The following is a 25585-nucleotide window of genomic DNA, read 5'->3' as shown; positions in this document are numbered from 1 at the left end:
TAAATAAATTGATAAGTTTAATAGGCGGATAAAGACAAATAGAGAAGAGAAAGAAATGGGAAGAGAATCTACTTCCTCAGTGCTTTAAGAGCTTATTCTAAAATATTGTTGATTAGATCCTGTCAGGTTTTGAAAAAGTTCTTCACAGATCCTCTAACTGAGAATTTGATTTTTTCCAATTTCAAATAGTATACAACATCAGTTACCCACTGACTTAAAAGAGGAGAGTTAGGATTCTTCCAGTTTAGCAAGATAAGACTACGTGCCAATAGTGTAGTAAAGGCAATTGCAGTTTGTTTGTCCTTCTCCACTTTAAGCCCATCTAGAAGAACACCAAACACACCTGTTAATGGGTTAGGAGGAATTGTGACACCAAGGCTGTCTGAAAGGCACTTAAAAAATTTTCTCCAGAATGATGTTAATTTGGTGCAGGCCCAAAACATGTGACCCAGTGAGTCTGGAATCTGATTGCAGCGTTCGCAGGTTGGATCTTGCCCTGGAAACATTTTGGACAGTTTTAAGCGAGAAGGATGTGCTTGGTATATCATTTTGAGTTGAATAATTGTATGCTTTGTGCATATGGAGCTCGAGTGAATTCTCTGCATTGCTGCCTTCCACTCCTTTTCTGATATGTTGAGTGAGATATCCTTTTCCCATTGTCCTCTTGGGTCTCTGAAAGGGAGGGACCATAAAATAATCTATAATAATAAAAGGCAAAGCCCTCACTGACTGACTGACTGACTCACTGACTGACTGACTCACTCATCACTAATTCTCCAACTTCCCGTGTAGGTGGAAGGCTGAAATTTGGCAGGCTCATTCCTTACAGCTTACTTACAAAAGTTAGGCAGGTTTCATTTCGAAATTCAAAGGGTAATGGTCATAACTGGAACATATTTTTTGTCCATACACTGTAATGGAGGAGGCGGAGTCACGTATCGCGTCATCACACCTCCTACGTAATCACGTGAACTAAAAACAAGGAAGACATTTACAGCACGAGTCACACGCGGGAACGAAGGTAAATGACGTTAATTTTTGACTGTCTTTTAATACTGTGTAAGCATACATATTAACACATGTGCAATTAAACGTGTGCATTTACGGGGTGATTTCTCAGGCTTAAAAGCTCACCTTTTATCAAATGCGGGAACAAAGGTAACTGACGTTGTTCACTGTCTTTTAATACTGTGTAACCATACATATTAACACATGTCCAATTAAACGTGTGCATTTACAGGGTCATTTCTCAGGCTTAAAAGCTCGCCTTTTACTAAAAAGGTAAATGCAAAACTATTTTCAATCAGTTTATTGAAACGCTCCCGTTAAGGATTGCAATAACATGGAAATGGAGGAACAGCCGCAAACAGCGAAGAGCAAAAAATTAATTAAACAATTGAGAACGGAGCGAGTTAAGCATACAAGCATGTTCATAAGGGAAACAAAGCACGGTGTAAAACGTAACTTTAAATTAAGTTTATAGAAACGCTCCCGCTGCGGATTGCAATAACATATTCGCGAGATAAAAGTTTAATGAGAAGACACGAGGTATAAACGAACCACACGCCGTGGCGCAACGTTAGGGGCAACAGTTTCAACCATTCTATGATCTGCTTCTCGCAACTGAAAGACGGCACATGGCGGATGTTAGCCGACTTGCTGACCGCAACGTTAGGGGCTTCAACTATGGCGCTGACGCCACATCTCAGTGCCAACACTTTGCAGACTGTACTTAAAAGACACACCCTCCTCACTGGACAGTTAAAAACACCAATCAAACTAACGATGACATCAAGTATTACCCAATCAAAACTAGGAAAGGAGGCATCTTCATAAAATGCGTGTGGGATGATTTGCATGAGACGCTGCTTTAAAAAAAAAATTATAAAAAAAATACGGGATAAATCCCGTCCAGTATTGATTCAAAACGGGACGCGCAATTTCATTCTCAAACGCGGCACGATTCCGTATTTTAAAGGACGGGTGGCAACCCTACAGTGCCAGGTAACCACCCATACAATCAGATTGTGATTCAGACTAGGAATGCAATGAATGTAATTACCCCGATCTACATACAAGGCGAAAGTCTTGCAACATTCAAGGATGATGGTTTGGGATAATTAGTACTTATTAAGTACACCATGGAACATAAAAGAGCTTATGAAGCCTTGAACCGAAAAAAGCAAGATCTCAGAGATCGTAAAAAAAAAAAGGAGGTAATGTCGTTTTACTCGCTGTAGATTTTAGTCAAACATTACCAGTTATTCCACGAGGGAGACCAGCAGATGAACTCAACGCGTGTTTAAAATCCATGCTTCTCCCACGGTCGGTTATATGTCGCGTGTTCTCGGGTAGGTACACCAAAAAATGTATACATTTAAGCATGTAATGGGCAAAGAAAAAATGAGGTATACCCGAAGGCACTGCAGTAGTACTCAATGTAACTTTACTTCTTAAATGTTAATGTTTTACTGTTTAATAATTTATACGCTTCTTATATATTGTTCAAATTCTTTTATCAAAATACCAGTGACAGCGCAATGCACGATAACATGGAGTGAATACACCATACGCATCTGCCCACGGCCGCCCTGGTGTGCGCAGATAGGAGTTGATTCTAAAATAAAATAAACATAAAAAGAGTAATACATTCATCACCCATAAAGCGGATAGCAGACGTGACGTATTATATGTGTACCAGATTTCAAGTCAATACGTGAAACGGTTTGCAAGCTACATGTCATTTAAAATCCTGGACAGACCAACGAAAAGCCACGGTAGCAAATTATAGAAGAAGATTTTACTGTTTAATAATTTATATTTATATGAAATGTGCTTCTTATATATTACTTCATATTCTCATATGATAATGATGTTAATGTTGTTTATATTGATGTCTATGTTATTGTAAGTGCATCTATGTGTGTATATGTATGTATGTATGTATGTATGTATGTATGTATGTATGTATGTGTATATATATATATATATATATATATATATATATATAAAAATATATATATAAAAAATATATGTGTATATGTATATGTAATATATCTGTATATGTGTGTATATGTGTGTGTATGTGTATATGTATATATATATATGACAGCAACACTCATAACAATGACAACACAATTACATTGACAATCATGTTACGTTATTTTTTAAATGTTTCCTTTACTTTTTCATAACCTCTTTAACACACTACTTCTCCGCTGCGAAGCGCGGGTATTTTGCTAGTTTTATATATTGCAGAAATGCTGTCTGAGTCCTCAAAACTGAGCAATATTTTTTCCAGCATAGAGTAAAGTGCAAGATGAGGAAAATCGGGCAGGTTCTGTTTAACAAAGTTCCTAATTTGAAGATAGTGAAATAAATGTGTTGCTGGAAAGTTAAATTTGGAATGTAATTGTTCATAGGATGCAAAGATGTTGTCTATATAAAGATCTCTAAGCAATTTAATCCCAAATGTTTTCCAGATATTAAAAACTGCATATGTTTGTGAGAGTTGAAAAAGGTGGTTCTCATACAGTGGTGACACAGATAAAAGATTCTCCATCTTAAAATGTTTTCTACATTGGTTCCATATTCTGAGTGAGTGAAGCACAATTGGGTTATTAGTATATTGGTGATAACTTGTATTTATTGGGGCACAAAACAGGGAATATAAAGAAGTACTGCAGGATTTTATTTCTAATGCGGACAAAGCCTGTGTATGTTCATCAATTTGTGTCCAGGTTTTTATAGCTTGTATGTTTGCTGCCCAGTAATAAAGCTGAAAGTTAGGTAGAGCCATGCCACCTTCTACCTTAGGTCTTTGTAGGGTCACTCTTTGGATATGTGGATGTGTTAAGTTCCAAATAAATGAGGTTATAGTTGAATCTAATTGCTTAAAAAATGATTTATTGATATATATTGCAATGTTTTGAAATAAAAAGAGAAGCTTAGGAAGGATATTCATCTTAACAATGTTAATTCTTCCAGCTAGAGTGAGATGAAGGGTTGACCATCTATGCAAGTGTTGCTTAATTTTTTCCATACAGATGGCGAAATTTTGTTGATAAAGAGTTTTATGTTTACTTGTGATATTTACCCCTAGGTATTTAAACTGATCTGCAATAAAAAAAGGAAGGTGTCTAATCTAATATTGTATGCTTGAGAATTCACTGGAAAGAGTACACTTTTATTCAAATTTATTCAAGAGACCAGAGATCTTTTGAAATTCTGTAAGTGCTGTTAAGACTACAGGCACAGAATTTTGTGGGTCTGATATATACAGTACCATATCATCTGCATATAGAGAAATTTTCTGTTCAAGTCCTTCTCTGATAATCCCCTTTATCTGATAAGCATTTCGACAGTGAACTGCCAGTGGCTCAATGCCGATTGCGAATAGCAGTGGTGACAAGGGGCATCCTTGTATGGTACCACGTTTTAGTTTAAAGTAGTCTGAACAAATGTTAATACAAACTGAAGCTTCTGGATTAGTATACAGTAGTTTGATCCATGCACAAATGTTCGGGCCAAACTCAAATTTCTCTAATGTATTGAAAAGGTAGTTCCCTTCAATCATATCAAATGCTTTTTCTGCATCCAACGATAATAATATCTCTGGGGTGTTTGACTTTGCAGGTGAATATATTATATTAAACAGGCATCGAAGATTCGAAGCTAAGTGTCTGCCTTTAATAAATCCAGTTTGATCTTGTGATATTACCGAAGGCAGCACTTTCTCCATCCTTTTAGCTAGGACTTTGGAAAGTATCTTAACATCATTATTCAGAAGTGAAATTGGTCTGTATGATGCAAATTGTAATAAGTCCCTATTTTATTTAGGAAAGACAGTGATTAATGCTTGGCGAATAGTTTGAGGTAGAATTTGATTGTCTCTAGCTTCTGTAAATGTTGCTAATAAGAGGGGAGCTAGGTGAGAATTTCTTATAAAATTCTACGGGGTAGCCATCAGGGCAGGCTGCTTTCCTGCTCTGAAGTGACTTTATAGCATCTAGTAATTCTGATAGCGCCAGAGGTTTATCCAGTTCCTCTGCACTAAAAGTATCTATTTGTGGTATCTGTAATGTATCCAGAAATGCATTAGATTGTGTGTTGTTTTCTTTAAACTCAGTAGAATATAAGGATTTATAGTAGTCTCTAATTTTGGCTGTTTTAAATAAAAGCCTAACAAATGGCACCATTACAAACATTGAAAGTGAAGAAAAAAAAAAACGATTACTTGTAATTTTCATTATTGTTTGCGGAACTTTTGCACGTATATAACAGTATTGTATGAAGTGAATTTGAAGACCATATGTAAATCTGCTCAATGCAGTTATAGATTTTCAAGCCAAAAACTACATCCAGACAGGATGGCAGTCCATCCCAAGTTGCAAATTGTGAAAAACATAAAAGCTCAAGGAAAGGTTTTGTGCAAGGTTGTGTCTGTAAGTGTAGATTTCCTTAAGAAAAATAAAACAGTCTATACTTAAAATAATGTCATTAATCAGACATATGTCCATTTTCTTTTACCAGACAACATGTAATTCATATGAAGTTAAGAACTCATAAGTGAATTTGTCATCTCTACCAAGAGTAAAAATTATATTTGAATTTGAAAAAATAAAATGGCATGGTGGTGCAGTGGTAGTGCTGCTGCCTCACAGTAAGGAGACCTGGGTTTGCTTCCCAGGTCCTCCCTGCATGGAGTTTGCATGTTCTCCCTGTGTCTGCGTGGGTTTCCTCCAGGTGCTCCGGTTTCCTCCCACAGTCCAAAGACATGCAGGTTAGGTGCATTGGCAATTCTAAATTGTGCTGGGTGTGTGTGTGTCCTGCGGTGTGCTGGCACCCTGCCCAGGGTTTGTTCCTGCCTTGCGCCCTGAGCTGGCTGGGATTTGCTCTAGCAGACCCTCCTTGAGGATATAGCAGGTTGGACAATGACTGACTGACTGAAAATAAAATGGTAACTTTCAGTAATCATTTTAATCTGTAATATTTTATTGTTGGTAACACTGATACAAAGAATGCAATACAATACAATACTACTTATTTTTTAGCCCAAAATCACACAAGAAGTCCCACAATGGGTTTTAACAGGCCCTGCCTTTTGACAAATGCCCATTGGCCTTGATTCTCGAAGAAGACAAGGAAAAACTCCCCAAAAAAAACCCTTGTAGGGAAAAAATGGAATAAACCTTGGGAAAGGTTTGTTGGGCATGTAGTGGGTTTCAAAAAACACAAGTAATCCTCAATACAGTATAATAGAAATGCAATAGAAATATTACAACTACAGAGCAGAATTCAAAAGGAGATGATATCACATAATAGAATTTGGATTTGTTCAGAGTCCTGGAGACCTTGGCCATCAAGCTGCCTCCCCATATTGGCCATTCCACAGCTAAGTCAGTGCAGGGCCAGCCAATCTGATGAATGGACCCCTCTATCTGATGTTTCCTGCGACCCTCCATCAGAGATGACTTTATCTTTGGCAGACAAAACAACTTGGCACATGGGAAGTGGCACCAAGTGCCACATTTGAGTACCGAAAAGAGAATAGGTGAGGATTAGTAACAAATTATAACTATCATATTACTTATGTTTTAGTGATAATGACTAACAACAGAGATGCAGTCTGTACAGTTAATCAGCAGCTCTAGTCAGGATATGCTAAACTGAAGTATTGAGTCTTCAGCTTGTATTTGAAAGCTGAGACAGAAGGGGCACCTCTTAGGCAGGCAGGCAGACAAACAAATGGCATGTCTCTAATTATGAATAAAGCCATATACAAGCTTAATATATGGAAAACTCCTGTCTAGTGAAAACCCAAATAATTAACCTTTGCAAAAAAAAACTGCAGCAAAAATATGTAAAATGCTTTTATTTGTAGTAATTTCCATCCATCCATTTTCCAACCCGCTGAATCCGAACACAGGGTCACGGGGGTCTGCTGGAGCCAATCCCAGCCAACACAGGGCACAATTTGTAGTAATTTGAAAATAGACAAACCATTACAAGAAAGTGTGAAAGAAGAAGGATGAAATACTCTATTGCCTGAACCTACCATGTACAGTAGATTGCAGAATTTTCCCATCCACTATTAACAATTTTGAAAGTTAACAGCTTTTACTGCCAGCATGTTAAAAAACACTTTCCAGGCCAATGTCAAGCTTACCAAGTGCTTACTTTTTATTTTTAACTTTAAGTTAATTAATTCTTTGTATAACATAATGCTGACCAACGAACTCTTAAGCTAGCTCCCAATTCCATCTGCTGCCTTAAACTGTTACTTCACAAAATATTGCCAAACCTTTGGAATGTAATTGTATGAATAGAAATAACTAATTATTTCAGACCTATAGCTCAACAATACACTATTTTTGGTGTTATGTGCGTTTCATGTCTGATGTACTGCAAAAGATTCAAAACATTAAAAGAAATGAAGAAAAACATTATATGTGCGGTGTGATATGGAAATTCTTTTGAACCATCATTAGTGAGAAACGCACTATATAAATGTGAGGAATTATTCTTCTTATTATGATTATTATGATGATGATGATGATGATGATGATTATTATTATTAATACTAATAATAATAATAATAATAATCTTATCATTGGTCCTGTCCAGTCCTTTCTTGAACATAAGCTTTATTTAATACTGTCTCTTGAAGCAAAATTCAGAATATTTATGTCTCTGTTTAAAATATGTTAGTCTATCTGACATTCTAACTTAAACAAAAAAATCATTAATTTAAGTATAACTTCTTCATGTGCTATTCATTTCAACTAAGACTAAGTGTCCCATATACAGTACATGCTTTCTTTAAATTATTGTAACAAATCCATTAAGTTATTGAAATGACAGAAGTCTGAATTTAATGCAATTACGGTTGAACATATGTCAGTCTTGTGGTGATGTTTAATGATACACTTTATAGTGTATAACTCTAGTGAATGAAATAACATTTTGCTGCAATTAAAAAAAAAAACATATTTCTATGCTTTCTGCCACTTTATGATAACTCTAAGAAAGATGCACTAACAAAAACCACAATAGCAAATGAAAAGCCATAAAGGCAGTTTTAGAATGACCTGAAACTAAACAAATCAAGCAAAAGTGATGACGATGTGAATTGGTCATCAGATGTCGACACAGAAAGTAAAACTGATGCATGATGCACTGTACGACTGAACCACTGTGATATGTCCAGTGAATTCACATAAAACTTCCCTGTGGTGTCACAGTAGCTACATGACAAAAAGGCAAAATAGTTGCAATAAAGTGCAAGGACAAAGCAAGGTGTTAGCCCCCAAGCAACTGCCAATGTTTGTATCAGGGGATATGTAGAAATCACCAAGTCTATGGTAGCCTGCAATAACACAAGGGGCACACCAATTGTGCAGGTCAGGTGCAGGACATTCTACCCTCTCTTGTGTGAGCAACAGAAAAAATATAGAAAGAGTTCAGTCTGTATCTGTGGTATTTTGTAATAATTGAATTATTGTGGTGACGTCACTATAGCACCATCTCGGATGGGTTTCTTTCATGTGGTCATTGTTTTATAAGGTTTTTATGGGACAGCTTATAATAATGCGTTCAGACGTTGTAGCAGTGCTTAGCTACATCATTGTTATCCTTAATCATCTGCATATTCAGTAAAACACACAACCTTTTTTAATTTCTTAATTAAGTATTTTTGCATTTGGAGTTAGAAAAAAAACATTACATCAGGGTCTAACTATTTTTGACCTTGATATTTTGAGATGTTTTGTGGTCTGTCATTTGTTTTTTCTGTTTTTCTTCCACCCTCACCTTCAACAACTCTTTCGTTTACTCTGTTCTTAGAAGAATATCTATTTCCTGCTTTTACATTCACTGCTTGCAGTATCTGCTTCCCCTTTTCACAACATTTGTCTGTATGTAAGCAAAATTCATTAGAGTTTGTGGAAAGCTATCAAAATACTGTAACTCATGCTGTTGAGTTCTACTGTTTTGTTTAGTATTACATGCTTAAGTCACTACATCTTTATAAGAAATGAAGAGCAGGCACATTTATTTTGGCTGTTTAAATACCTTTGGAAATTAGTCCTGTGATCCTAACTGCTGAACATTATCTGCTGAGAAATGGCATGCTCTTGGGCTCCCCTGGTTGTGAATTGATATCTCTGTCTCTTTCTCTCTGTGTCTGAACATTCATGTTTGTACCCTCATTTTACCATCCATCCATCTTCCAAATCCCCTTACTAACAGCAGAGTCATGGGGCAGCAGGACCTATCCCAGTAGGCACTGGGGCAAGAGGCAGAAACAATTTCCTGGATGGGGTACCAGTCTGTCACAGGATGAACACACACAAGTACACGCACAAATGCAGTACATTTTCCCAGTCAGCACCAAATGCAAATTCAAAGGAAATAATTACAAAGAAGATACAGAAATTGTCTAAGTATTTTTGGGAAACTTCTTCTCAAACAAAATATTTTAATATTGCCTATTCATAGTGCCTGTTAATGAACAGTCTGCACTAGGAATATTTGTGTACATTTTTGACATTATTGCTTTACTGCTACTACCTACACCTGTCTTGCTTACAGTATGTGGCCTTGTGCTGCCTGGTTTAATCTGTAGTGCTTACTAAGAATGTTGGATAAGTTAAGTTCTGCTTTTAGAAAAGATAAAATGCACGTAAAATGTAAAAGGTCTTCAGCATTATAAAAACTTTATAAAGGAAGAAATGGTAATGTAGAGCAGGGTTAGTAACCACTGTATTTGTTCTACCAAATGTGGAAAGAATGTTTTTTTTACACATTAGCTAGAAAATAGCTGGCTCCTTTGTTTAAATTTTAGTATATAGAATAAACATGTACATTTTATGCTGTTCTGTTCTTTAAATAATGACAAGGGCAAGAACTAGTGTTATTAGTGCTTTATTTTAAGAGATGGGAGGATGAATCATACTGGCTGGGTGGCAATAAAAACATTTTCTTGATCAAACTGCCCTCAAGGATCCTGTTTATATTTAGCTAGTATTTACAAAGCATGCGTCACGTCAGAGTGGGCGCTCTTCTTAGTCTGTTATGTACAGTAAATTTAAATAGGGTTTTTAAAATGGATAAGTTAATCAAAAACATTATTAATTAGTTAAATATTAGAATTAAAAAGAGATATAGTATTATAGAATACTGTATCAAACAATCAACATTCATAATAGGTATGATAAAAAGTGAGCAATTTGACCTGCAGTGGAATAGAGAACAATCCTAAACATACAAGAAATATTTGCAAGCCATCAATAGTTTTGAAGTACACCGACAGCCATTTATCTTAATCAAAAGTAATCAAAACATCTTTATAAATAACACATGCATCCATTCATCCATCATCCAACCCGCTATATCCTAACACAGGGTCACAGGGGTCGCTGGAACCAATCCCAGCCAACACAGGGTGCAAGACAGGAACAAATCCACTGGCAGGGCGCCAGCCCACCGCAGGGCACACGCACACACACCCACACACCAAGCACACACTAGGGACAATTTAGGATCGCCAATGCACCTAACCTGCATGTCTTTGGACTGTGGGAGGAAACTGGAGCACCCGGAGGAAACCCATGCAGACACGGGGAGAACATGCAAACTCCACTCAGGGAGGACCTGGGAAGCGAATCCAGGTCTCCTTACTGCGAAGTAACAGTGCTACCACTGCACCACCATGCCGCGTATTTATTAGTATTATTTTAAAAGTATAAATTATAGATCAATTGGTGACTCTAAATTGGCTCCATATGGATGAGTCGATATTTAAATGAACCCTATGATCCACTGGCTCTTGTTCTTAACTTTCTTTTAATGCCTTGAGGCCTAATGCTCTGGGCCCAGTTGAAATGGGTTGATAGACAGATAGAAGGCATTGGTGTTCTATATTGTGAATTTTGTTTCATTGCAATGAAGCAACATATTAATCAAACATATAACTTGCTTGATTATATATGTGCAGTTAAATCTGTATGTTACCCATATTTTGTAATTCAGATGGAAGGTGTAGCTAAAGGGCAAAAAAGAAGGCTTAAAAGCTGTAAAACTCTCATTAAAGCAATACCTTATTTTGGTTTAGAAACAGGGTTATTTAAAATAAGTGCAGATTGCCTCAAACATTTCGAAGCTCAGATAATGAGAGTAATGTACCGGCTATAATGAACAAATGAAACAGTAGACAAAGCAAAAGAGTGTCATTTTCAAAGAATACGGATGTTTCACTAGTCACAGACACTCAACAAAATTGCTGCCATTCGGGCTGAACTTGTTGCTGGGCAAAACTGCTTCTTGTGAGGAACAGAACCAATGAAACAATTTGTATCTGCATAAAAAGCACCATCAAAAATGTAAAAAAGAAAGAAATTTACCTTTTATTGTGCTGTGTTTTGGCCTGTCACCTCTTGATGAGCTTTTTACCAGTACATGTTATGTTTACATAATGCAATGTTATTTATGATGTACGATACCACACTGTTGTCAAGGTAAAATAGCTGTTATGGCAATACCACTACATGCTGTAAATAACTAACTCCAGAATTATCACTTGATTGTTGTGCACTTTATATGTAATTTCATATCCTTTGTTAATGTTATCTAACAGATATTAAACTAGAGTGTCTGTTCAAAATAACTTTAAGTTTACTAATGAAAAAGTAACAATTTTTGAGTGAATATGAAGACAGACCTTCAGGCATGATTTGTTTTTTTCTTTTTTTTCCAGCTATAGAAGTGAATCTGCAAAAAGCACTAGCTGAAGCATCTGAGACCTGCACTCAAGAATGCCTCATTCTTGGTCATTCTGATAGCTGTTGGATGCCCCCTTCTTTGACCCAGTACCAGCAATCTACAAATTCTGCAGTACCTACTTTTGGATTTCAACAGAATTGGGCTCGAGGAGCCAAGCTTGATGGTCGCCATACACTGGGTAGGTCTGTGCCAAAAGATGAAATTGATAAAGGTCAAGGCAACAACAGGCCTCAGTTCTACAACACTTTGGAGAGACATTCTAGTTCAAAGGAAGATCCAGTGAAGGTCATACCTCTGGCAAATTTCACTCCTTCAACTCAGCAGGCTCCAGCATCTGGTGGAACTGCTAGTTTTGTCCATGAGCACCAGTTGTAAGAATAAGCTAGAACGTTTGCACAGCACCTTCTTCAATGGATATCCTCAATGCCTGTAGAAACTGCTTTCTGTCCCCCACATGCTACCACTGGCGAAGCAACCTAGTCAACATCTATGTACTGTAAATATGACACTGCAGTTAAAAAGGAGCTTCTGTATAATGTTTTACTTCCCACTGTATATGTGTAAGTCTGGTGTCTCTTTGTAAATAAGCAAGTAGTTCTAAGCCAAAGTGTATCTTAATTTATATAAAGGATTATTTTACGTTAATCCTTAAAAAACTGGCTATGTACAATAATTGCAAATTAATACTAAGGTTGTAGGCATGTGCACCAAATCTTAAGTGTTATCTGTAACTCAAACCAATGCTTCAGATATTTACTAGACATATGTGGCTTCAATAATTTAAAAAGTGCACAGAAGTCTAAGTGTACCTCCTCATCCCTACTGCGGTGTCAGCAAGCAAAAGCAATTAATATCTGTGGTAATTTCACCAGAACATTATTTATATTAAACATAACATGACCATAAATTTGGCTTAAGTGTTTCCTAGACATTTTTTGATTTAAGAAATTTTAACCATTTTGAATATTAACAGTAACCACTGGTATTACTAGTAGTGACTCTGCTTGTCATAAGCATGAAGTCTTTTTTTCCAACAAACCAGTTTCATGATAGCAACATGAGAACTAATTGGCTGAACAAACTTTTCAGGACAAGCACCAAGATTTTGCAAATCAATTGTAATGTAAACATTAATTCCTGTCAAATGAGCAGTAATATTTTAAACTATCTCTTGTAGAAAATTCTTTTAACACATTTACATGAAATATTTCTTTTGATTGTGTGTTTTTTAAGGACATGATAAAAAGTATATCATGGTATGTGCTGTAAAGCAATTATGAAAGTCTCACTCTTGCATAATTACCAAGTTGCATTATCAGTAGCAACACCATAGCCTAATAAGAGTTTATTGTTTATGCGTAAAATATACACGTGACCACAGGACAGGGGGGAAAAAATCTAAACCTTGTTTAAAATAATTTTGAAGTATTGATATATTTGATGTTTTTTTTTTAATTCAAGTCTAGCCTTTGAAGCTGCTAGTTAGTAGGACAGCAAAAGACAGAAGCTAAGTCTTCAAAAAGTATTTTTCTGAAATTAATGTGTCCTTCCTATATTCAGTCATTTAGAAAGTGTACAAAACCAAAGCTTCATAAAAAACCAAAAGACAGACAAATAAAGATAAAACAAATAAAAATATAGTGTGTTTAACTGCAGCAGATCAACTTGATACCTGTAAGCTGTCAGGCTACATGTGACATCTGATTGATTAGAAATAATGTTCTGAATATGGTGCAAGTAAATTACTTCATGGTTATAAAACATAACAGTACCAGAACTACTCTCAGAATAGGGGTATCTGGTGAGCAAGACACCTTTACAGCAATGTTGTGTTTACTTCATTGATACTTACTAAACTAGAGCACAGCACGTCATTAAGCATGGTTCATGATAATAAAATAAAAAAATAGTTGTTTCTAAATGAGCTTTGTGATCAACAGTTTTTTCTGGCACAAGGTTTCATCCTGCAAGGAACAGGAAGGTGTAAAATAAATATAAACAGAGGAACTTTGTGCAAACATGTATAAATGTGAATAAAACGTTTAGATGGGCTGCTTGCTTAGTTGCTGAAACATTTTGTCCCATAAATCTTTGTTTTGGTAGTATGTTGGAAAATGAAATGGAATATCATGTGCATATGTAAAACAATGTAATTTTGATCTCATTGAGAAATGTTAAGCTACTCATCATTCTGGTGGTATTTTCATATTACATCACTTTTCCAAAATAATAAGTTGTTGCTTGTATGTTGCTTTTTTATGATGCAGGATGAAAAAGCAACTTGCAGCAAACCTTAATCTGTTAGATCAAAGTGTTACTTAAGGGTTTGCGGTGTCTGTTTGAATTTCTCTTTTATGCTCTTGACCCAGTTTAAATTATATAAATGAAATTTAACTCTATGACCCTCTACAAAAATGATTAATGACTTTAGGAAAAGAGAAAAGATATACAGTACAGAGTCTCAGTTCATCATAAGTGATATTGTAACTCTAGAGCAAACTGTGACCTTATTTCAAGGACAGAAAACAGAAAGATGTATAAATAAACTATTCTCACACTCACACGCACATACACACGCACACACTATATATATAAGAAAGAGGCATAGATACAGATATAGAAATAGGTATTTACTGGCTTCATTAGTGGCATACTTTGTGCTTGCCATGTGGTAGGCCATTTTACACACCCTGCCTTCATTAAAATTGCTAAGCTGCTTATGAAAATAAATAAGAGAGGGATTTGATGTTGGGCAGCATTTGGCACACTCCACTATATTGTACATGAAGCAGACATAATATCCCCTAAAAATGTATATTAACTATATCTCCTGAAAAGCAGACATCGGAGTTTGCTAATTTGCTTTCACTGACACAGTGTGTATGCTTTTGTGAAAGTTGAAAAAAAGTCTGCATCTTTTAGCCTCTAGTATTATATAAATAGGACCTAATGCTCTACTGAATGGTCAAACTTCATCCTTTGGGCTTTGGATATAGAGTCACAGCCTTCAGACTACAGATATATGCTTTTGTATGCATGCATTATCAAAGTAAACTACTGACCTGAGAACTGTTGAAAAATCAAAACCCAAGGATGTGAAGTAAGTAATTCAAGAATGTGATGTAATGATATACTCACTCAATACAAAACAGTAAAGATAACAGATGTTTAAGTCTGGGTGAGATCAGCCATTATGACTATATGTTGACCGTCAACCATTATTTGGCATTGAAATGTTTAATATTTAAAATCTGAATATGTTTTTTAAATTCTTGGGACTACACACATTGATGTTTTAAAAATGTTTTAATTTCACTTTTGATACGCAAGAAAAACATGTGGAACACTATTGATATTGTTCCATATTATTTAAAGTTTTGTCTGCTGCAATACAACATTGCTTTGTGTAGGAAATATTTGTCAGGCACATACCAATACAATGCATGTTTCCATTTTCCCGTGGATGGTACAGAAAAATGAAAAACTAGATTAAAATCCCCACTGTACCAATAATATATTGTGACCAAAAGTATCATAATGCTATACTGTATCAGTTTCCCACTCACCTCTAGTTCATACAACATGTTGCAGATATTAAAAACATTTCATTTGAAAACAAAGATAGAGAGATCTTCAAGTGTTCTAAAGCCAGATGCAGGGAATCAGTGCTAGCTTCTCATCAACACCTCTCATAATGCTGAGATTGAACAATGTTTCTGCAGGAATTCTGTGCTCTGCAGGTCTTGGAAGATTGTGTGTGTTATGCTTAACATAGTCTGTTACATACCTAGCATCACTATACCTTATATTCTGTAATTTATTTCAGACAAAAAAGTTACATCCATTCGTAGGTGCTTTTATAGAGTCTAGCAATCAATCTTTTTTCCTCTCCACCCACTCTTATGATTTCCCTGGTAGTAACTTCACACTACTGGTCACTGATTATTAACTAAGATCTTCATTGCATCAGTTGGTAATAAATGTTGAGGATCTTTCACAGAAAAAAAGAAGAGCACAAGAGAATATCAAGCTATGCTCAATTAATCACGCATTTACATAAGACAAAAATGAGTTTTCTTTTCATTACGTTTTGAGATCATACATTTTATATATGTTAATATTTAATTTAAGTATAGTACACAACATTACCAGTATGAGATTAACTATAAAACAGTTGAATTCACTCTTTAATAATGTTTACATGGTCATGCTGTAAGATTTTTAGAAGAATACTGCATTGGAGCGCAGCCCGTAAGTGTTTGTTGCTGCAAAAAAAGTAGTGGATTCCATTTCAGTCAACATGTACATTACATACACTGTGCCATGCCTTTGTGTAACTTTTATTATCTTTTAAATGCATACAAGTTGCAGAAGCATTATTTGTAGATAAAATAATATTAGAATTTCTTTTGAAGTCAAGTTAATGTATGTGAAAATATTTTCCATGAAAAAAATCTAAGAAAAAAATAGCATTACATATGTTTTCACTTTTGTTTTTCACAAGTTACATAATTTTATATGTGGTCAACACAATTGCTTTCTTAATATAACCTTTTAAAAATGCTTACCACAGACATCCAACTAATGAGTTACTCTTCCTTTGCACTTACAAGTAAGAAGTACTGCCATGCAAAGTTAATATTTGCTTGCTCTGTATTAGTTAAATTATTTGTCAGGTGGCCAAGCTCAACACTTTGGATATTATCTTGAGGATCACTTCCTTCCAAAGGTAGTAGCATTTTTTTCAAAAGAAATAGCAAATAGGTGCCATGATGTTTACTATTTTTCCTTAAACTGCTAGGAAAAAATGCTTAATAGATGCTAACTTCACATTGTCAAAGCATTAGCTTCTCATTTTTCTTTTGTCCAGAAAAGGTAAAACTGTTGTTGTTATTATTATTAATTATTATTACTATGTCCCACTGGTTATACAGTATGACATTACCTGTATGCTTTTCATTTTGTAAACTGACAATCTCTTTTACATAAAAATATTAAAAACAATAACTTCAATGTTTTGCCTGAAAAGTCTGTATGTAGAAACAAATGTACTGTATCTTGTAAAATTGTACACAAAATATTTCTGTATAATATTTGCTTGTCAATCAACAGCTCCGGCCACAGATATGTATTGTTCTTAGGGGTTGCTATTGCTACAGTAAGTGTTTTCATTTATTTGGAAACTTCATTGCATTGTATAATGTTATTCTAATTTGAATCTGTTCTGAATATGGGTGGTTGATAAAATGCATTCCTTGAAACTCCACCTATAAAAATTATTATGCGTTTTTAAATAAAGTAGTCATATTTTATAGCATACAGAATTAATCAAGAACCCAACAGAATGTCCCAGCTTTAATAAATTTTCTACAGAGATGCCCAAAAAGTGTTCACTACTTTATAAATGAAGCAATCTGAAAAGAAGTACCAATTTATTAATCATTAGACCTCTTTAATAATAATGGGTTTTTCCTTTAAAAACACTTGCAGTCTCTTTATGATTTTTTTTAATATCAAACTAAAGAGTTAGATTTTTAATTAAACATTTTTTAGGCTGATGCAATGCTATTTTTAGTAATCCTTTCTTTTTTTTCCTTTGCATGGTGAATATGACTGTTCATAGTTTTAAGGTCCTATATTTACAATTATGATACAACAGTCTGCTGGTATTGTTAGTATGTACTGATCTAAACAAATTATGGTAAATATTTTTAAGCCATTTGTATTCTATGTCATGAATGTCCCAGTTGCAGAAAATTCTCCAGTGAATGCCTGAATAGAAATTGTCAAATGGAAACAGGGTGTCGCAGTGTTTAGTGATGTAACCTCACAGGTCCGAAGGCTGGACTGGGATCCCAGCCCAGTGATTTTCTGTGATTGTACATTCCCATCAGACCAGGACGTGCTTTTTTTCCTGTGAGAATTTCTGCTTTCATCCTGCTTCCAACAGACATTAAAGCTATGTTAACTTGTGAAACTAAATTGTCCCACTGCACATGACCATGCCAAGCAATGGAATGATACTGTGTCTAAGGCCAGTTCCTGCTTTAGACCCAATAGTGCCGAGTCAGGTTTCAGCCCCTGTAACTGTGAAGCTGAATCAAGAAGGTCTAAACATGAATTGATGGATACAAAGAAAAAAGGAGTGGTCGACTGTTGTCGTAATTAATTCTTTTGTATTAATACTTTTTCCAACAATGAGGCTTTAAGGGTTTTCTATTGCCTTCATTTTGTAACATACTGTAGAGTCACATTGCCCTCTTATAGAATCTTCATAGCAAACAGACTATGATAATGACGAAGAATTGTCATATTTAAAAATGTAATTATAGCTATTTACAAAAGCAGTTTTTTCACAAGTAGCTTAAGGAAAAATAAACAATACCCATTAAATCTGCATCTCTAGTATATCAAGAAAAGACATATTGCAATGAAGTTTCTGAGATTTAATATGTTCCAAGGACTGTGTGTTAACATTTGTTTTTGCAGATCTCTTAAACTACTGTATATCTGTTCAGATCTTGTTTATAAAATAATGTCAGGATGCATTGAATATTATGTGAATAGCAGCATACAAATTATGTCCAATTCAAACTTTGTTCTTAAAAGTAAATTGCACTGTGGCGTTCAATGGATTTTGCTTCTTATATTGTTGATTTAGATATATAGCTTTGGGTCAGAAACAGTGCTGTTACTAAAGAAATTATTTGGATTTAATTGAAGCAGTAGCTGCCTATAAGTGTCATATAATAGCTTATTAGAAACAGTCTCTCCTCTTTTGAAAAAGTGAAAAATTATTTAACAATTAAGTGAAACTATTTCAAAATCCATATCCTATACCACAACAGTAGGTTAATCTAAAATGTGGGTTTCCTAAAATAAACATGAGGCATATATGTTTATTTCATCTTTATATTTGAAAGTTTTTGAGTACTCTGAAGTTACCACTTCGAGGACAGCACCTGCCTTTGAGAGTTTTTGTAAAAGGCAATATTGATCAAATGGACTATTGTGCTTCAAATTATTATAATCATTTGGAATTAGTCTTATGACATGTAAATATCATTTCTCTATTTAGTCTATACTTTTACCATTGTTTCTTGATTTGTAATATTGAGATTTTTTTTGTTATTTCATGCAACTTGTGAAGCAAGCAGATCTTTGCCTTGTGCAGCCTCGTCTTTCTGTGACTAATCTGTAGTCTACAGAAATTGAACACAGGCAGCCAGTTAAATGAGAAAGAGAAACATAACTTGGACTAGCAAGAATGGATGATGATAATGATGATGGTGATGCTTACCCAGCAGTAAAGGTCTTACCTTACAAAAACTTATCTTTTTCCACTACAGTGTACATTTAATATATCTTAGGGAAAAGGCAAGACAATTAAAATTAATCAAGGCAAAGATTCTTGCTTGAAAAGACTAATAGTGTGCAAGTTCTAAAATATCTATTGACAGAATAAATTTGTAAACTTTCTGTAAATACGTATATATTCCAGTTTATATTTTTGAAAGGTGGTTTTACTGTAATGAGCGGGATGCTGCAGAATTTATGAGCTGGTGACATGCTTGTGGCTGCACATGTACTGCAACCATTTCTGAATTCTCCAGGCACTTCAAAGCCTTGGCGTGTTTCCCTGAAGTGCTCCAGTGGCTCCAGCGATTCGGCAGCAGACACAGACTGGTGGGATATATTTCAGGTTCTGTACAGCATGTTGTCTTGTTACTTTAGATGCTTATTAATAAATTAGTTTAAAAAAAATCATTGCTTTGCATGACTTTTTATTTTTCTTAAGAGATCACCTCACAAAAACATAAAAATTAACAATATGCAAATAAAATGTGCAAAGATAATTTTAGTGTGTATATTTAACCATAACTCTGTTTATTAATGTTGAATAATTTGTAAACATGCTAAAGGCAAATGTTTCTGGAATTGCCATTTTTACTGTGGACACATTTGTTTTGAAAATTCAGCTTTTAATAAAAATAAATTGTTACGAACACTACAGAAAAATGTCCCTTTTTATTTATTTTTTTTCTTTTTTACTTACTGTAGTTGTTAAATCAGTAGTGGCATTTCACATCACAATTATATTTCAGTATCATTGTTACTGTATTATTTCCAAGGAATTAAAATATCTAAACTGCAAATAAGGTAAATTTCCTCAAATTCCTGTAGATAATGATAGTTACGAAACACTGTTGTGCTAGTCTTGAATTGTCATAACCCATGTAAGTACTCAGGTAATTTAATTTCATGAGAAAAAGAAATGAGTTTTAAAAACCTTTTTGAAATAAATTGTTTTTGTTAAATGTGCATAGTTATTGGTTTGCAGTGACATACAGTGTGTTACTAATGCCTAAAGATTGAGAAAAAGTATTTCTACAGATTATTAAGCAAATCTGAAAAGTAAAGATCCAACATAGGGTGCCTGAGTCGAAGGTTAGTGCCACTCCTTCAGGGGCACAGGTTTGTGACCTGCTTGTATCCTGTCTGTATGGAGTTTGCATGTTCTCCATGTGACCATGTAGGCTTTTCTTCACATACTCCAGTTTCCTGTCACATTCCAAAAACAAAAATGTTACATTAATGGGTGCCTGTAAAGTGTCAAAAATATGAATGAGAGAATATGGCTGTTTGCTTGACTGTGCCCTTTGGTGGGTCTGTGTTGTGAACATACTTACTTTTCTGATTGTGCCTAGTGGTAAGAGGCTAGTTTTGAAATCCATGAAGTCCTTGTATTGGGGCCAGGAAGTTCAGAAAACATACTTGCTAACAGTCAGTTAAACATACTGCACTGTGTATACACTGTATGTATGTATGTATGTCTGTATGTATATATATATAATGCTTGTATATGAATTTTTTATTTAACCATCAGAGCTGTAAATCTGCAGAATTTCATGAAATTGAGTCCAAGTATTTTCTGCAGCCAGTTCTAAGCAAAGAGTGCTCTGATGATCAATCAGAATTAGAGCAGATTGAGCGTGGGAAAGCATGGGCTGCCTTTGAAGTTATTCAGACGGTTAAAAAAAGTTTTCAGAATGTAACAAAACGATACCAAAGAGAACATGCTACTTTGGAACATTTTATTAAGTTTTTCCATCATTTTAGCTCAGATAGTACATTGATAGTTCTGAAAACTGGGCCATTTTTAATAATTAATCATGTATAAATCTGAAAATATGTAAAGCATAACATTTTACAAAGGTTCACATATTCATAATTATTTGTTAATCAGTTTTACATTTACCATAATAATTTACAGTAATCTACTTTAAACAGTAAATGTGTAGAGCCCACAGACTAATGTTTCCTATAAGCCCTGTTACATATTTCTTCTTCAATGCCAAAACAGATTTTGTTTGCCCCTATGTGAACGCTGTGTTTTGTATCATTTGCAGTGTAACTCCTGTAATGGATTGGTTCCTGCATAGGCACTAGTGACCCATGACCCTGAACTTAATGAAAGGCATAGAAAACTGATGGATGGATAGATTTATTTATTTATTTTGGATGGATGGGTTTTAAGTCATGTTAGTTATCATATATGAGAGAATATTAGGCTGTGGCATGTTGCCTTTCTGTTCCAGTTATCCAGAATATTCATTAGAGGGCACAGTAGAAAATTTTCCAAATACCAATTAGCCCACTAATTCTGCTGATGATAGCCCAAAGTGCAGTGGGTACATTTTAACTCCTAATATACCACAAAATGGTCTTCAGAATACTGGAACAAACTGAGCACTCTATCTGAATTTATAAGAGGTTTGTAATCTGTAGAGCCTAAAAATGTATGAATCCCAAATGACAAAGACTTGTTTAGTTGTGGAATGGCCTTAGACAAATTATCCAATACCATCAAAAATACTGCAAAACTCTAGACTGTAGTAAATGTAAGATAAAATACATTTCTGAGTAAGTCAATGGCATTTGGACGCAGAAAAGAATAGAGCAGGCACCCCACATATCTGTAAAGCAGTCTGACTGTACAAAAGATCATAGCTGATTTTATGAAGGTCTCAGCAATGGCTGGAGATGAACTCTTTTGTTTGTGCTGAGTTTGGGTGGCCCTAGACAATCATATCACTTTGAGTGAATTCCAAAACCGAAATGCTGATCTGGTGACATTCTTTCAGCCAGTCATTCAGAGTCCAGAGTTCTAGTTAAAGGGGTTTCAAAAAATAAACAAGGTCAAAAAACGAGTTTCATAAAACAGACAGTGGATTCGTCTGTGTTGAGGAGTGGGTTAGTAGGCACCAGAAACCTACTTTTAATCTCCCTTGGTTTAAATCCTTAGTTTAGAAATAATTTCTCCTGACTGCTATAGAATAACAAATCAAAACAGCCCATACTCTCTGGATAGGGTTGAGACAATTTGTTACTTTTAAGTATCATGGGTACTTATGATTGGAAAAACATGACATAAAAAGTGTTTAAAAGACTCTAGCCAATGATGACACTCTTTAAGAGCTCCTTTAACAGTGTTTCTTATTAAGTGTTCAGCTGACTAATATCATGAAAATGCTGCGTCCACCTCCAGGTCAAACTAAAGAGTACAATTCCAATATCCAAGGATGAAAGCAAAAATCAACATTTCTTTATCCACATAAATCTTTTCTTTGTCCTCAGGGTAGTCTCATTTAGGGGTGATGGAATAAATAAAACAGTGGCTGTTGCTAGAAAAAGAAATAAATGCCTACAAACTGCTTCACAGAGATACAGGAGACGGGAGACTATCTATACCTTTCAAATTAGCTTGATCCATCACAAGCTTTCTCATAGAAATTCTGTAGCTTGTGAATGGTACGGACAATCTAAGAAACTTGCTCTTTAGTTCTGCAAATTTGTTTTGCAAGCCTTCAGAAATGAGAATCAAGGTCAGGGCAGAACACTAAAATATCAGCTTTTGACACTTAGAGAGACACAGACCTACCCATAGGGAATCCTAATCATCTTTTGACAACTACTACATAGACCTCTAGGGAACTTAGATAATGTGATATACAAATAACTGAGATCCCATCCGGGCATTTATCAACAAAAAGAGCATAACGTGCAGCTCGTAGTGTCTCATGGCAGTACTAAACCTTGACTAAATCTTCTGATCATCTCCTTCAGTACTTAAGGTCAGATTGTACAAACTGTATGTTGAGCTTAGACAATATGCACACAAATTTAAAATTAAGAACACAGTTAATCAAGTTTCCTTCATTTACATTTGTATCACATTGGTCAAGTGACCACAAAGTATATGTGTGGTTTTGGCCAGGAAGCACTCAGCTCAAAGATGCAATGGGATTTCTTGTGGATTCGTGTGCTGATAGGGAATTTTTTTTTTGCTGAAGACCTCTGTCATGTCATTTCAACAATAAGGTTTGGAAGCAGGAAAGCCACTAAAACACAATAAGTAATAATTTTGTGTCTCATCTTGACCTCTTTAACAATGTGACATTTCTTTATTTTTCTTTTAACTGTGCTTTTGCTATTTTTCCATGAAAATCCAAATAGCTTTAATGTGGAAATTTATACTTAGTATTTATTTGGGGTGATTTGTTGACTTTATTGACAAACCTGACAAAAAAGAAGAATAATTCAATAAAACTGAGCAGTCTTTAAAATTAAAACATAAATAAATAAATAAAAACACAGCTGTCTGTAAAATTCAAAGCAGAAGCAAGTGTATTAAACAAGAAACTATACAAGAAAAAACATACTGCATCATTACACTAAGATTGTTAACATCAACGAAGACTAAAACTACACCGCAAAATGACTAAACAAAGAATTTTGTTAATTAAAGTAAAAACAAAACTATAAACTAAAAGTAAACTAAACTAATGTTAAAACCACTATTCTAAAAATGAACTAAAATAGAATGGATGAAAATAAAAATTTGTCATTTTTGTTTTTAAATAAACCAATTGCTAGTAGACTGGCAATGATTGTCTGTATTCTTTCACTAACAGCTGCACCGTGCTTGGCTATGTAGCCAAATCTGTTTAACATTTTTTATGTTTAAAAAAATATGTTTCTGAGTAAGAGAACACAACAGAGAATTGGCCATAAAAATGGGAATGTGCAATCTAGAAGGATTTCAAGTATGTCACGGTCAGTAACAAGAGGAAGTGCATGATCAGTGTATGTAGATAGATAGATAGATAGATAGATAGATAGATAGATAGATAGATAGATAGATAGATAGATAGATAGATAGATAGATAGATAGATAGATAGATAGATAGATAGATAGATAGATAGATAGATAGATAGATAGATAGATACTTTATTAATCCCAAGGGGAAATTCACATACTCCAGCAGCAGCATATTGATAAAAAATAATATTAAATTAAAGAGTGATAAAAATGCAGGTACAACAGACAGTAACATTGTATAATGTTAACGTTTACCCACCCGAGTGGAATTGAAGAGTTGCATAGTGTGGGGGAGGAACGATCTCCTCAGTCTGTCAGTGGAGCAGGACATTGACAGCAGTCTGTCGCTGAAGCTGCTCCTCTGTCTGGAGATGATACTGTTTAGTGGATGCAGTGGATTCTCCATGTCTGTCCTCTCTTGCACAGAGCATCAGTATTGGCAGTCCAGTCCAATTTATCATCCAGCTGCACTCCCAGATATTTATAGGTCTGCACCCTCTGCACATAGTCACCTCTGATGAGCACGGGGTCCATGAGGGGCCTGGTCCTCCTATAATCCACCACCAGCTCCTTGGTTTTGCTGGTGTTCAGGTGTAGGTGGTTTGAGTCGCACCATTTAACAAAGTCCTTGATTAGGTTCCTATACTCCTCCTCCTTCCCACTCCTGATGCAGCCCATGATAGCAGTGTCGTCAGCAAACCTTTGCACGTGGCAGGACTCCAAGTTATATTGGAAGTCCGATGTATATTGGTTGAACAGGACCGGAGATAGTACAGTCCCCTGCGGCGCTCCTGTGTTGCAGACCACAATGTCAGACCTGCAGTTCCCGAGACGCACATACTGAGGTCTGTCTGTAAGACAGTCCACGATCCATGCCACCAGGTATGAATCTACTCCCATCTCTGTCAGCTTGTCCCTAAGGAGCAGAGAAGTCCATAAACATAATTCTTACAGCACCACTGCCTCTGTCCAAGTGGGAGAGGGATGTGTGTAACATATAGATGATGGCATCCTCCGCTCCCACCTTCTCCTGGTATGAGAACTGCAGAGGGTTGAGGGTGTGGCGGACCTGTGGCCTCAGGTGGTGAAGCAGCAGCCGCTCTATGGTCTTCATCACATGTGACGTCAGAGCAACAGGCCGGAAGTCATTCAGCTCACCATGACGTGATAACTTTGGGACTAGGGTGATGCAAGATGTTTTCCAAAGCCTCAGGACTCTCCCCTGTTCCAGGCTCAGGTTGAAGATGCGCTGTAGAGGACTCCCCAGCTCCAACGCACAGGCCTTCAGCAGTCGAAAGTAGACAGAATGTATGTAGACACTCAGTTTTGTGAAGCTCCATCAAATGAAAACAACAAAGCAAATAATTTGCTGTTTTCACAAAGATGTTGGGGATTGTGACATAATGAAAAAACACAAACTTACCACAGAAGGTAAAATGACGAGCTACACTGGTCAACAAATTTTTACTTGCAGTAGTCTAAAGAAAGTCTAAAGAAAGCTTTTGCCTGCTGACCTCAGTCTATTAAACTGAAAAAGGTAGCGTGAGGGTACATCTGTTTATTGAACCAGAAATATCAGTCTAGCAGGTTGTGCAAATAAGAGGGACACTAGAACAATATGGGTGAGATACATTTTGGATG

At 35.5% G+C, this 25585-nt stretch overlaps 1 protein-coding gene across 1 annotated transcript in view; it reads left to right on the top strand.

Moving 5' to 3' along the window:
- pcdh11 (protocadherin 11) overlaps window positions 1-13681 on the top strand; it is a 970759-nt gene extending 957078 nt beyond the window's left edge. Inside the window, exon 5 of the mRNA XM_051935327.1 lies at window positions 11756-13681. Coding sequence (XP_051791287.1) covers window positions 11756-12156 — 401 coding nt within the window. The 3' untranslated portion in view covers window positions 12157-13681. The remainder of the gene's footprint in view (window positions 1-11755) is intronic.
- Window positions 13682-25585: the final 11904 nt, after the last annotated feature.

This window comes from Erpetoichthys calabaricus, chromosome 12, assembly GCF_900747795.2.
Source record: "Erpetoichthys calabaricus chromosome 12, fErpCal1.3, whole genome shotgun sequence".
Classification (NCBI taxonomy): domain Eukaryota; kingdom Metazoa; phylum Chordata; class Cladistia; order Polypteriformes; family Polypteridae; genus Erpetoichthys; species Erpetoichthys calabaricus.
The sequence above is the reverse complement of the archived record's forward strand: the minus strand, read 5'-3'. Positions and strand labels throughout refer to the sequence as shown.